This window comes from Apus apus, chromosome 23 (genome assembly GCF_020740795.1).
Source record: "Apus apus isolate bApuApu2 chromosome 23, bApuApu2.pri.cur, whole genome shotgun sequence".
Lineage (NCBI taxonomy): Eukaryota > Metazoa > Chordata > Aves > Apodiformes > Apodidae > Apus > Apus apus.
Genome location: NC_067304.1, coordinates 3001454 through 3014159, shown reverse-complemented (window position 1 = coordinate 3014159; position 12706 = coordinate 3001454). Strand labels below are relative to the sequence as shown.

The window sequence follows — 12706 nt, the reverse complement described above, 5'->3', positions numbered from 1 at the left end:
GTATGAGCACCCTGAAGTGCATTTCTCCCCCACCCAAGACTGCCCTCCCAGCCAGGCCTGGCCCCTCCTCACCTGATATCGTCTTCATTAGCGAAGATGATGACTGCCCGGGCATGGGAGGTCTCCAGGAGGCGGCGGATGATCTTGTCAAACTCTCCTGGCTTGGGCTCCCGTGGGATCTTGACAGACTGAGCCACACACACCCCCCCTGTGGCAGAGAGAACCCCAACACTGAGACCCCTGCCCATCCCCATCCCCTGGGACGGTCCCCATCTCCCGGGACAGTCCCTTCCCCACTCCCCTTCCTCCCTCATCCCACATCTCACCTGCCCTCCCATCCCACATCTCCGTGGCTCATCCCTGCCTTCCACCTGCTCCTCTCAGCACCTGCCATCTCGAGCCACAACCAGATCACACCCCATCCCCCCCAACAGACAGACAATCCCATCCCACCAGCTCTCAGAGGATTTTTCCAGCCAGCTCCAAGCACCAGCCCCTCCCCAGCCTGGGACTGCTTTGTGCCAAGGGCTCTGCACATGCAGGGACCAAACACTGGCAAAACCAGTATCATTTTTGGGAAAGAGGAATAGGGAAGAGGAGATGATGGGCTGCAGCCCCACCGCAAGCCCTTCACCCCCGAGAAAGCAGCTCAGCCCTGCAAAGGGTTTTATTCCCATCCCTGCGGCTCCAGCCAAAGTCCCAGCCCAACTTTCCACAGGGTGATTGCAAAAGCAGCTAATTAAAATTAAAAGAGACAAGGGGAAGCTGGCAATTGGAAGAGTTGGCTGCTGGGCTCCCAGCCTCCAGCTTGGAAGAGCCAGAGCCCTCCTGCTCCTGCATTTTTGCAGATGTCAATAAAAAGAGAAACAGAAGAGAAAATTAAACATCTCGGGACCTTCTGGAGGTAATTGATGGTCTTGATTTGCATAGCAAATGACACGGCTGGTACCTCGCCTGCCACTGAAAGATCCCAGCTTAAGCAAAGGTCAGAGTAATTAGCACATGGTGGCTGGGAGAGATTCCCAGTTTACAGCCCTGGAGAGGAGCAGGAAGAAGATGGGATGGGGACCAAGGCGGAGGGCTCTGGGATGGGACTGTTTGCTCAGTCCTGCTGGGCTGGAGGAAAATTGGGATAATTTGACCCCTTGGTGCAGAGTGAGGGGGGAATCTGGTGGGTGCAAGGGTGGTCAGAGGGGTGGGGGTAACAGCATCCCCAGCAAACAGCTGCTGGTCAGGGGAGCATTGCCCATCTCTGCCCCCCCAGCCCAGACACCCAGAGGGGGTTTGAGGGTTGTTTGGGGTTTTTTTGCTGTGGTAAGAACTTGGGCCAATTTGCTGTTTGTTTCCCATCTGGGGAACCAGATGGATGGAGAGGAGGGAGTCGGATAAACAGGCTTCAGGACAGACAGACAGACCAGCCAGACAGCAGCAGGCAGTGCAGGCAGGGTGGGCACGTCCCTGCCCGGGGGTCACTGCTGACCCCAGCCAGGCCAGGGTGGCACTGGCTGTGCCACCAGAGACCACAGCTCCAGCTAAGGAGCCAGCACAGCTTAGTTAGGGTTTCCATGGCAAGAAAAGGAGAAAAATCCAACAAAAGCAGCAGTTTGCAAGCCCGAGAGCCTTCCAAAAGCCCCAGCTTGGGCGGGCAGGTGTGTGTGCACACGAGTGACAGCTCAGGGCTGGCACAAGAGCACACCTGTGGGTCACCAGCTACCAACCCTGTGAGGCTCCTGTGCTGCCCGTGCTCCCAGGCTCCTCTGATGTCTATCCCACCACAACACGTGCCCTTGCACACACACGTGCCCATGGGTGTGCAGCACAGGGACGTAGGGGGGCAGGGCTGCAGCACCAGCACCTTCCCAGCACAACCAGAACAAACCAAAGCTTTGAGACTGTCCAAGGCTTTGCACTGGGGTCCTCCAGGGGTGTTTTACACCCCTCACCCCCAGCAGAAGCTTTGGGCATCCCCAGGATCCCGTGGCACTCACAGGAGCAGCAAGTGACCTCAGACAAACTCGTGGCCACCTTCTTGTACGCATGGGAAGAGGAGGGTGGCAGAGGAGATGAGCCCATAAATAAATAAGAAAAGGGACTAAATCGATGGCAATTCTGAGATGACCAAGTTACTCAGCAGCTCCATTAAATCAAACTAATGAGGAATGTAACAAAAAAAAGGATATGGGCAATTGGGATGTAATGAGAACCTTATTAATGCAGCAGGAGCAGGTGACCGAGGCCAGGTGGGAGGGGAAAGAGGGGATGGAGAACCCAGAAAAAGGGGCTGGGGCCTGGGAGAAAACTGCCCCAGGGATGGACATGGATGTCTGCAGCCCCTGGCTGCACTGCCAGGGCCCTGTGATTTCCTACAGCTCCTTGGGGCTCTCCAGGGCTAAAAATATCACAAACCCAACCCAGGTAAAAGCCCATGGAGGGTTTGGGGGCTTCACATCCCCTCAGCACACTCCTCCAGCCCCTGTACCAAAGCTCACAAGGCTGTTTAATGTTTTTATCTTCTTAATTCATGAAATTGTCTTAATAATGGGGAAAAAAATGGTTTTTTGGGGTTAGAGGAGGTGGGCAGAGCTGCACATTTCAGGGCAGGGGGATTTGCCTCATGATGCTCCTACTGCCTCCACACAAAAGCCCATTTAGTCAAAACACTCCTTTAGAGCACAGAACTGAAGTGAGGAGGCAGCTGGAGCAGCATCCCCCCTGACTGGGGCTGAGGTCTTGCTCTGGGAGAGGGCAGGAATCATCAGACCATTTGGGTTGGAAAAGGTCTTTCAGATCCTCCAGTCCAACTGTCAACCCAGCCCTGCCAAGGCCATCACTGAGCCATGTCCCTCAGCACCACATCTCCATGGCTTTGAAATCCCTCCAGGGATGGGGACTCCACCTGCCCTGGGCCAGGACCAGACAACCCTTTCCATGAAGAAATTGTTCCTAACATCCAATCTAAACCTCCTCTGGCACAACTTGAGGCTATTTCCTCTTTTTCTTCCCCCAGCTTTGGAAAAGGACCAAGGAGGAACAGGAATAGTGGGGAAAGCCTCCAGAACTAGGGGAGCATCCCACACCCAGCTGCTCCAGACAGCTTGGAGGCAGGCGCCCAGTTTAAGGATGCTCAGATGGGATCCCTTACACTCCATCACTGATGGATGGCAGGGCACTTGCAGCAAGAAACAGCCATAAAATCCCAACTGGAGCCCATTTCCAAACCTCCCACAGGGCTGGGGCAGCACCCAGGAGCACCTGGAGCTGGTTTTGGCTCCTGGTCCAAGGCCCTGCAGTGGTGACAACCCAGTCTCACGGTGACTGAGCCAGCAGCTTTGCAGGGAGCTGCTGGGGAGAGCCAAGGATGAAAGAAGCAGCAGCCCACACCCAGGAAAGCGGAGACCAACAGGGAGGGTGAAATGGTGAGGAAATAATTATGGGAGGTGACCCAGAATGCCCAGCATTGCCACCCACCAGAGCTCCCCATAACGAACCCACTGCAGCTAATGAGCAGCAGCCACCCTGCCCCACCCAGGTGGGTCTCAGCACAGATGCTCATCAGGACAAGAGGGAACATCTCCCGTGCAAAACCTGCACAGGCAACCAGAGGGTCTGCAAAGGGACGGGTTTGTCCTCCAGCAAACAAGCCCAGCAAACCACTGCCTGCACCACCCTCGGGGACCTGGATGTGTCCCTTCCCTGGGCATCACCCGGCGGGATCTCCCTCCACAGGCATCTCCTGGTTCAGGGGGGGTTAACACCTGTTGTCAGACACGGGGCAGGGATTAATCACCCCCGTTAGGGGCTGGTGGGAGAGCAGCAGCTCCGGGAGGGCCTCTCAGGTGCCCTCTTGATTGCAGGCAGCTGAAAAGCTTTTGCTGTCGCTAAGGGACACAATCCAGCAGGGAAGGCTCTGTCGGGAGCCCCGGCTTCAGGGAGGTGGAGAAAGGGGAACAGTGCCGTGCATGTCCCCTCCACCACCAAGTGCTCCCCGGGCACCCTGAGGAGGGGAATCTGGCTCTGCCAGCAGCACCTGCACAGCTCCCCTGGCCTTCCCTCCCTAACCCGGCAGTTCCAGTGAAATTCCCCAGCCCAGAGTCTTAATTGGTGAGCAGTTGGCTGCTCCCCTGCCCTGGGCTTCATTATCCGTGTCACTTCAAAGCCTCCAGGAGCTGACTCATTAGAGAAGTCATAAAGGACATGGCCCTGTGGCCTGGAGAGGCAAAGCTCCTGTGCCATGGCAGTGAGCTGTGCTCTGATCGTGGGGCTTGAGGGTTTGCACAGGGTGAGGGTCTGCACCATTCACCCAACCACCCCTCCATCCAGCCGTTCACCCCCTTGCCCAGCCATCTGCCTGCCTGTCCATCCTCCTGCCCACCCATCCATCCTCAACACTGCAGCAACAAGTGGCTTTGCCCTTTGGGAAAAAGCTCCTTCCACCCCGTGGGCACCTGCACACAAGGCAGGCTGAGCAGAGGAGTGTGATGGGGAGACAGTTACACCTGAAGACCTGGGAGCAGGTTTTTTTTTGGGGGGTGACATCCTAATGTGTCAACCAAAAGTAACAAACTTGGCTAAAACCAGGAAGAGACAACCAGGACTGTCACACGGGGATGGACAAACATGTCACAGATATTCATCAGCCTCTTAACTAAAAGTATAGGGAAGCCAGTGAAGGATGAAACAACAAAGAGGGGAAGTGAGAGTGTAAAACTGATCCAGACACGACTAAGGAGTCTTGTGCTGGGCTGGAAACATTGTGCTCTTCACAAAGCCAAGCGCTGCACATTAGGACATGTGGCAAAACGTGCCCTGCTCACCAGCTGAGTTACAGAAACATAGATCTGATACTTCAGCTCCAAGAGCTCAGTGACAGCAGGGATGTCAACACACAAGGAGCCAAAGGGCTGCACAGGGGTCTGCCAGCCCACTGGAATGATGCCATGGATCTGGGGATGATCTGGGGATGGTGCTGGAGATGACCCACTTTCTGGAGATGGTGCACAAGAAGGGATGGAAGTGGGGATGCTGGGGACACTCAGTGCTGGCTCTGCCTTGATGCCAAGGTGTAAATAGCCCTGACACTCACTGCCTTTACAGGATGCTTTGGGGGAACACTTAAAACACTTAAACGTGGCCAGAGAAAATTCATCCTTCACAGCCACAAGGTGCCTGCAGCCTCAGCACCCGAGAAATCGTCGCTCTTGCGAACAAGGACGGTCCAGCCACCAGTGCCACCACCAGCAGTCACCAGCACCATAACTGCCAGCGTCATTGTGATGTCTAAGACACAATGGACCACTGAGGGAAGTGTCTTGGTAGCCCAGGGCCAGAAGAACCCAAGCCCAGGGTGAGTTTCTTCTCCCCCAGCCGGCGAGGGGTCGGTTTCTGAGCAGAACCATTTTCCACGGCGACGGCGGAAGCTTTAACGTGAGGCTTTGCTAAAAATCCAAACTGAAGGTCAAGTTGATAATGCATCAGACAGCAAACAGCTTGAGTGCTAACTGCTAACGACAGCAATGAGCATTATTGCCTGATGGAAATAAAAACCAACTCCGGAGACTCAGGCTTGGCATGAAAAATGAACCAAAGCCGTGAGTGGAAGGAGCTCACCCTGATCCTGGGGTCAGTTGGCTCCTTCCCTCAGCATAAATACCCCAGCATGGGGAAACCTGCCTACTTGACAAACCACTGGCTAGGTCCTGAGTCAACCCACAGCTGTTCTTTATCACTTTTCCAGGCTGGAGGCACCTTGAAGCAGCAATAAATAGCATGACCCTTCATGCAGAGAAGTGCAAATCAGAGCCAGGCATATCCAAACAAGCTATAAAAGGGGATGGATCCTTCTCCCCTTCCCAGCAGCTCTGCACTGGTGTAAAGCTTCTTGGTGTCAGTGGAGCTGCCCCTCTTTATGGAGGAAAACATAAAGATGAAGTAGGAAGAGCCTGGCTCTTCTTCCAGCCTTGTGGTTGCCACCACAGGGGGGCATGGCTGGGAGATTTTAAAATAAAAATTTAAAAGAAGGAAAAAAAGGGAGGGAAAAAAATGAAAAAGAAAAATAAAAGAAAGGAAAAGAAAGGGAAAAAAAAAGGAAAAAAAGGAAAAACAGAAGAAAAATATGGGGGGAAAAATTAAAGAAAAAAAACCAAACAACCTTCTTGGTCCAGCCACAGTTTTCATGGCTGTGGAGCTGCCCCCCATGGGTGATGAAGACACTTTAGGAGCTGGAGCTGGAGCAGGAATTTGCTTTAGGGAGCAGCTGGGAGCCCCCAGGCACCCCAGCCCCCTGGTCGGGGGGGTCCCCGAGGCTCCTGCGAACCCACAAGTCACGGTGATGCTGCTGGGGAGGGGGAAGCGGCGGCGCCGGTGGGACGGGGGCTGCACTTACCCCACCGTGACAGGGGAATTGTGCTTTTTGATAACTAGATTTGTCACCAACGCACAACCATCGTCGGGTGACACGGACACACAAATGACAGGACTGCAGCCCCGGCCCCGCACGCGCCCCGTGCGGCTCCTCGTGCACTCGTTTGCTCTGCAGTTACACTGTCGTGTCATTAACCAGCTGGTTATAGGCACTGGTGGAACCCCCAGGTATCTCCAAGAAGTGCTCCTGCTGCAGTGAGGGCCACCAGTCAGGACACCCCCGCTCCTTACTGGTGCTTAATGGAGGAGGCAACACAGGTTCAAACTGTGCCGGTGCATCAACTCGCTCCGCCCGTGCAGCCCCCAGCACCCCGACCCCCCAGCCCTGGGGGACAAGGGCCACAGAGGGGGCAGCAGAGCATCCTCTACTGGGCAGGACAACGTGCTGACCAGGTGTTTAACCCAGCAGAAGTGTCACCTCCCTATGTCACCCAGCAGCCCTGCCACAGTCACCCCACAGGGCAGGACCTGCCAGCTCAAGGTGGGCAGGAAAAATCCCTTTTTGGGTGGAAAAATGCTTAATAAAAATGGAAAGTGCCCCCGCACACCCTGCCCCCACAAAAGGTGGATTGCCCTTATTCCTCCTGGAGCCAGAGGAGAATCCAGTTATCAGCACCAGCCAGACGAGGCTGCTGGGAGCCTTTACAAACCCAAGGCTGTTATCTGAGCCAAAGACACAGCCCTTTGCTTGCAGCCGCAGGGCACCCCATCCCGCAGGGCACCCCATCCCGCAGGGCGATCCACCCCAGGGGGCATCCCATTCCATGGGGCACCTTGTCCCACAGGGCACCCCATCTGCTCCCCAAAACCTGCCAGGCATCACACACACCCAGGGGCACTTTCCCATCCACAGATCCCTGGAAACCCTGCAGCACCTGGTCATTGGAACCAACTCCATGCAGGCACAACCCCAGCTGGGCACACAGGGACCCCATCCCGCTGCACAACAAGCATCACACACCCTCCTGCTCCCGAGCATCCTCCTTTGCAAAACCACAGCCTCGTGAAAATATTCTGCTTTCCAAGTGAAAATCCTGAAGAGCAGATTCCAGGTTGAATCCCCAGATGGGTTTCTCTGCACATGAAAAGCACAGCCAGCTCCCCCTGCCAAGGCGCGTGTGCGAGACAGAATTAACATTGCTCCTATTTATAGGGCTTTGATTAGGAGCTCGTCAACTCCAAGTTTTTATTCCCTTTATCCATTTATAAGGCCATAACACAGTTTGACTGGCTCCGGATATGCTGGTGTCCCACCGATTTTGCCAGAATTTAATGTGCCATTTAGATACAGTTAAGGCAGTAATAGGCAGCAACCTGTGCACTGCAGGGATTTAACTGCCTCAGAAAAACATTCCTGAGCTCCCACCCAGCCCCCAAGCCAGAGGGAGACAGACCATGCCAGCCCCTGCATGGGGTCTTGAGGTTGCAGCAACACCCAGGGGTCATCACCCACCCCAGCTGGTCACAGGGCTGATGCTCAGCAGGTATCCATGAACTCCTCCACCACTCCCGAGGCTGCTAATCCCCCCTAAGCATCCCAGTGCTCCCATCAGCAAAACGTTTCCTGGCTCCCGACAAATCCTCCCAAAGAGTTTTGCTGAGCACAGACTTTCTGCCCGTCCAAAGCCCATAGACAAGTTTTAAGCACCTGCCCTCAGGGATAATTCCACTAAAATTGGCCAAAGCCTGCATTGGTGCCAACTTTATTTTCTTGTTAAAACCCAGAAGCATTTGTAAAAGTCTTCTCTTCTGGAACGTGCCCAGCACTGTGGCTTGGCCACCAAGGGAGGGGGTTAGACCAGCCCAGCAGCCACCAACCCAGCAGATCTGAGGTCTCCTTGTGAGCAGGGAACAGGATCTCAAGATGCCTTCTAAAAGGAGCTGACAGCAATAAAAGCAGCCTGTCCTGCAGAGGCAGCTTGGGATTGCTGGTCCCAATCCTTGGTGGAGAGTTCGGATCCTTGCTGGACACCACCTTGTCCTTGCAATCAGCAGAGCAGCCCCAAACCCACACTGCCATGGAATCATTCCCCAAATCATGCCATCCACCCCTGATCATGCACCACAGCCACATCCCAGCTCAAATTCAGGAAGCCCAACCAGACACATCCTTCCATCCCCATCTCCTCCAGCCCCAGCTCCTCCAAAGCCCACAATGAACCCCCATCCTGGGGGCAACTCTCTCACCGTCCTCCCTGGACTTCTGGATGAAGGCCTCCACGCCGCTTTCTCCATAGCTGCCTTCGGAGGCCAAGGTGGAGACATAGTTCCATTTGAGGGCTTTGACAATGTCCACCATGGCTTGGGCCTGGTAGGTGTCGGATGGGACGACGCGGGAGAAGAAGTCGTAGCGGCTGTTGTCGCTCAGGTCCGGCGCGGTGGAGGCGTAGCTGATCTGGGGGATCTGGGATGGAGGTGGGGAAAGACAACACGTCAGGAGAAGGAGGTCATCTCTGCCCTCTTGCAATGCCCTCACCTTGCCCACGCTCCCCAAGCCCTGCTCTGGAGGAGAGGAAGGTGGACGTCAAGGAAGACCTTGGGTCAGGCGGCAGCACGTGCCGTCAGACAGACATGGACCCGGGACCATCAAGGAGGGGGAAACCACAAAGCAGAAGGTGATCAGCTCTACTGAGTCTTGGTAGCAAGTCAAAAGCTTTGATCTGGTGATTTCCATCCATAACTGGGTTTGGGAGACACAAAACTACCCCAGCCCAGGCTGGGACACACATCATCTCCACACCAGTGTCTAGGAGCAGGGAAATAAACCCATCAGAAAGCACAGAGCTGCTGCTTTCCATTTCTGCCTGCAGAAGCACCTGGCTGGGCAGAGCCCAGCAGGTCTGAAAGACTCCAAGATCTCCAGAGGAAGGCCAGAAACAGCCCTGGGACAAAGCAGTGACCAGCAAGTCCCTCTGAGGTCCACCAAAGGTCTGGGCAGCCCTGGGAGAGGTTCAGAGCAACCCAAGCTCTCATTTCTGCAGGTAACACACCTGCCACCCTACTTTGATCCTCCACACTGCCTGGGTGGCACCACCAAGGAAAGCAGGTACCAAGCCCCAGTTACACAGGCTGGCTTGGACCCTGAAGATGTTGGGGCTCGGGAACCACCTCAAGCTCAGGGACACCCAGCAGGACCCCAGGAGGGCTTCCCAGGCACCAGATGTGCCCAGGGTGGAAGAGGCCAAAAAAGAAAACCTTGCTCCAGCCCTGGACAGCACTGCTAAGGTCTCTCTTTGGCTTCCTGCCCTAGGAAGGACAGCTCTGACCCACCCTGCTGGGTCCTGTCCACCCAAGCCATAAATAAACCCTTTAAATCAGCCCAAGCTGCTGCACCTCGTGCAGCACATTAAAGTGATTTAGCACCACAGGATCACGCGCTGCTCAGCACTCACACAGCACTTCACAGCTCCCAAACACACCACAGATGTTCATTTATCTTAAAGATGGAAAAGACTTATTAAATTATCAAGCTCAGGTTCTCCCCACCAGCCCGAAGCTCCCTACCAAAGACATACTGAGCACCCAGCCAGCCCCATCCATCATCCCCTCGTCCCACACCCAGGCAGGGACCTCACCAAGGTGCAGCCCAGGAGAACCTGGGCAAGGTTTGAAACTGAGCAGCAATAGAATCAGCAGGGCTGGAGCTACAGGGCAGCAGCTCTGCAGAGAAAGCACCAGCCTTACCTGGAGCTGGCAGAGCCCAGGGAAGGGTCTGGCCACCAGTCACCCTCTCACCTTCTCACAGGTGCTGTGCTCCTGCCAGAACACAGCACGAGGAGCAGGACCAACCCAGGCCATCACCCACCCCAAACTTCCCCTTACCTTGTGCACAGAGCAGCCTTCCCCAGCGCTGAGAGGACTCTCCACCCTCTCCTGCTCCCTCTAAGCCAGTTTAGGAACAATTCAGGAATCACCACTGAACTGCAACGGATCCCAAAATCCCAAGGGCTCAGCAGGCACCCAGGTGGTCCAATTTATTAAATTAATTCAGCAATTAGCCAGCTGCCAGCAGCTGAGCCACCTGGGTGGGCTTGGAGGGGAGAAGGGAAGGTTTGTGGGCCAGAGGGGGGTCCTAGTTCCTGTTGCAAAGATCAAGGCACCTTGCCAGGAGCCCAGCTGGGTGGCAGCATCCCAAGGCTGGGGGCACTTGCACCAGGTCACCACAGGACCCTCCTGGGTCTCCCAACCCTCCCAGTCCCCTCCATCCTCCTCCACTCCTGTTCCCAGGCTGCAGCTCCCAGTTTCTCTTTTGTTCCTGTTATTTTCCCCTCTCCCACTCCCCTTCTCTCTTCCCTCTCTCTATTAAATGTGATACTGGTGTTACAGACCCACCACTCCACCTGAATGCTAAAGAGGCTCCGGGAAGGGAGCAGCCACCCTTCCACCTGCCTGCAAAATGTAAGATGAGAAAAGGAGAAGGAGCGGGAGGGGGAAAGGGAAGGAATCTTTATCAGGGCACAAACAGGATTACTCGCTGTGACAATCTGCTTTGTGCTCCTTTCCGAGGGGCTGGGATCTACTCCTCGGGAGCTGTGACTGGTGCCTGAGACTCGATTAACATTCTGCTCAGCAGGAGAGGAGCTGGGCTGGCAATTCCTCACCCTGGGGGGGAGCTGAGGGGTGCTGGGCTCCTCCTCCTCCTCTCCCAGCCAAGAATGGGTGTCGGGGTGCAGGGGATGCTCCCAGCTGTGAGGGGGAGTAGGCACAGGGGGCAGCAGTGCCCAAATCCAAGGAGATCTAGGGGCAGGGATGCAATCCTGCCCTTCCACGGGATCCTTTCCCAATGATTCCTTTTCCTCTGTGAAGCAGTTTGGTTTAAACAAATCCCTGCCTCTTCAGCAGGGCACTGGAGACTTCCCAGCTATTCCATGCATCCCATCACTATTTCATGCATTCCCTCCAAGCCCAGATCATGGAATGGTTTGGGTGGGAAGGGACCTTCAAGATCATCAGGTTCCAACCTCCCTGCTGTGAGCAGGGACACCTCCCACCAGCCCAGGCTGCACAAGCCTCATCCAGCCTGGCCCTAAACACTTCCAGGGATGGAGCAGCCACAACCTCCCTGGGCAACCTGAACCAGTGCCTGAAGACCCTCATGGGGAAGAATTTCTTCCTGATCTCTAACCAAAATCTCCCCTCTTCCAGTTTAAAACCATTACCCCTTGTCTTATCACTGCCCTCTCTGGTGAAAACTCTCTGAGTTTAACCCCTGGGCTGCCCATCCTGCTGAAACTCCTGCTGGAAAATCAAGCCTAGAGAACACCTGTAGATCTCCAGGCTACAAACTAGAAGCTGCCTTCTATTAAACAAATGGAAAGAGGTGGTTGTTTGTTTTTTTTTTTCTCTCCACTCCTCTGCCTTGGATGGAAGCAAAAATAAAATACCAGTTCCCAAATGACTGTTTCAGAGACTCCTGCCTTCTCCCCCCCTCTGCCTTTTTGATCTCCTGGTCTATAAAAGCCCAAGTCCCAGCACCAGCTATTTTCTCAGATAAAAGACAAAAGCCCTTTTAGGTCCATAAAAGCAAAATGCAGGCAAGGAATACAAAGTTCTTGGAAAGAATAAGGATGTGGTGGGGAGGGAGAGCTGGAAACATCTCAGCTGCATATTTGGGCACTGGTGCTACCTTGCCTGGCTCATAATAATAAATAAATACCACAGTGCTGGTGAGGAAATTGGTGGGACCAGCTCTTCTGCTCCCCAAGGCTCCCTTGTTCCATCAAAAGTGCAAGAGTGATCCCAGGTAAAACCTCCTTTCTCCCTTATTTTGAACTGATAAGAGAGTCAGCATCATCCCATCATCCCCAAACTGCAAAAAAGCCCCTCGGAGTCAGAGAGCAGGAAGGAGCAGGGGGTGTCAATGCCAAACTGGTGTGAGCAACCTCCAACACAGCTCAAATGCACCTTCATTCCATTCCTGTTTCATCCCCACCAGCTTAGGAGCTGATGCAGCATTTTTCTCTACCAGAGCAGGACAGAATCCCCTCCAGATCAGGGGGAAATCAGGCAAAAGCACCAATTTCAGCACAGCCCCAGCTGAGGTTTGTGATGTTCTGACACAAGCCACCAGCCTGAGCAGCCAGGGGACAAGGACCCAAAAAATAAAGGGGCCACTGCCCAGCCAGAGCCTCATGCACCCCCACTGGGAGCATCCCTGGGAGCTCCTGCTCCAGCTCCCCCCCATGCCAGAGACAGGAGCAGCTAATTCCCTAACCATAATTATTAATTTCATGCATATCTCATGCAAACCTCTGGCTCACCGACAAGATGGAATTGATTTAATTAG

General features: G+C 54.6%; 1 protein-coding gene across 1 annotated transcript in view; it reads right to left on the bottom strand.

The window, feature by feature from the left end:
- Positions 1-12706, bottom strand: part of GRM4 (glutamate metabotropic receptor 4) — a 38977-nt gene that overhangs the window by 20969 nt on the left and 5302 nt on the right. Inside the window, exons 2-3 of the mRNA XM_051638988.1 lie at positions 8608-8824; positions 73-208 (exon numbers count right to left, since the gene is read on the bottom strand). Of these exons, the coding sequence (XP_051494948.1) occupies positions 73-208; positions 8608-8824 (353 nt within the window). The remainder of the gene's footprint in view (positions 1-72; positions 209-8607; positions 8825-12706) is intronic.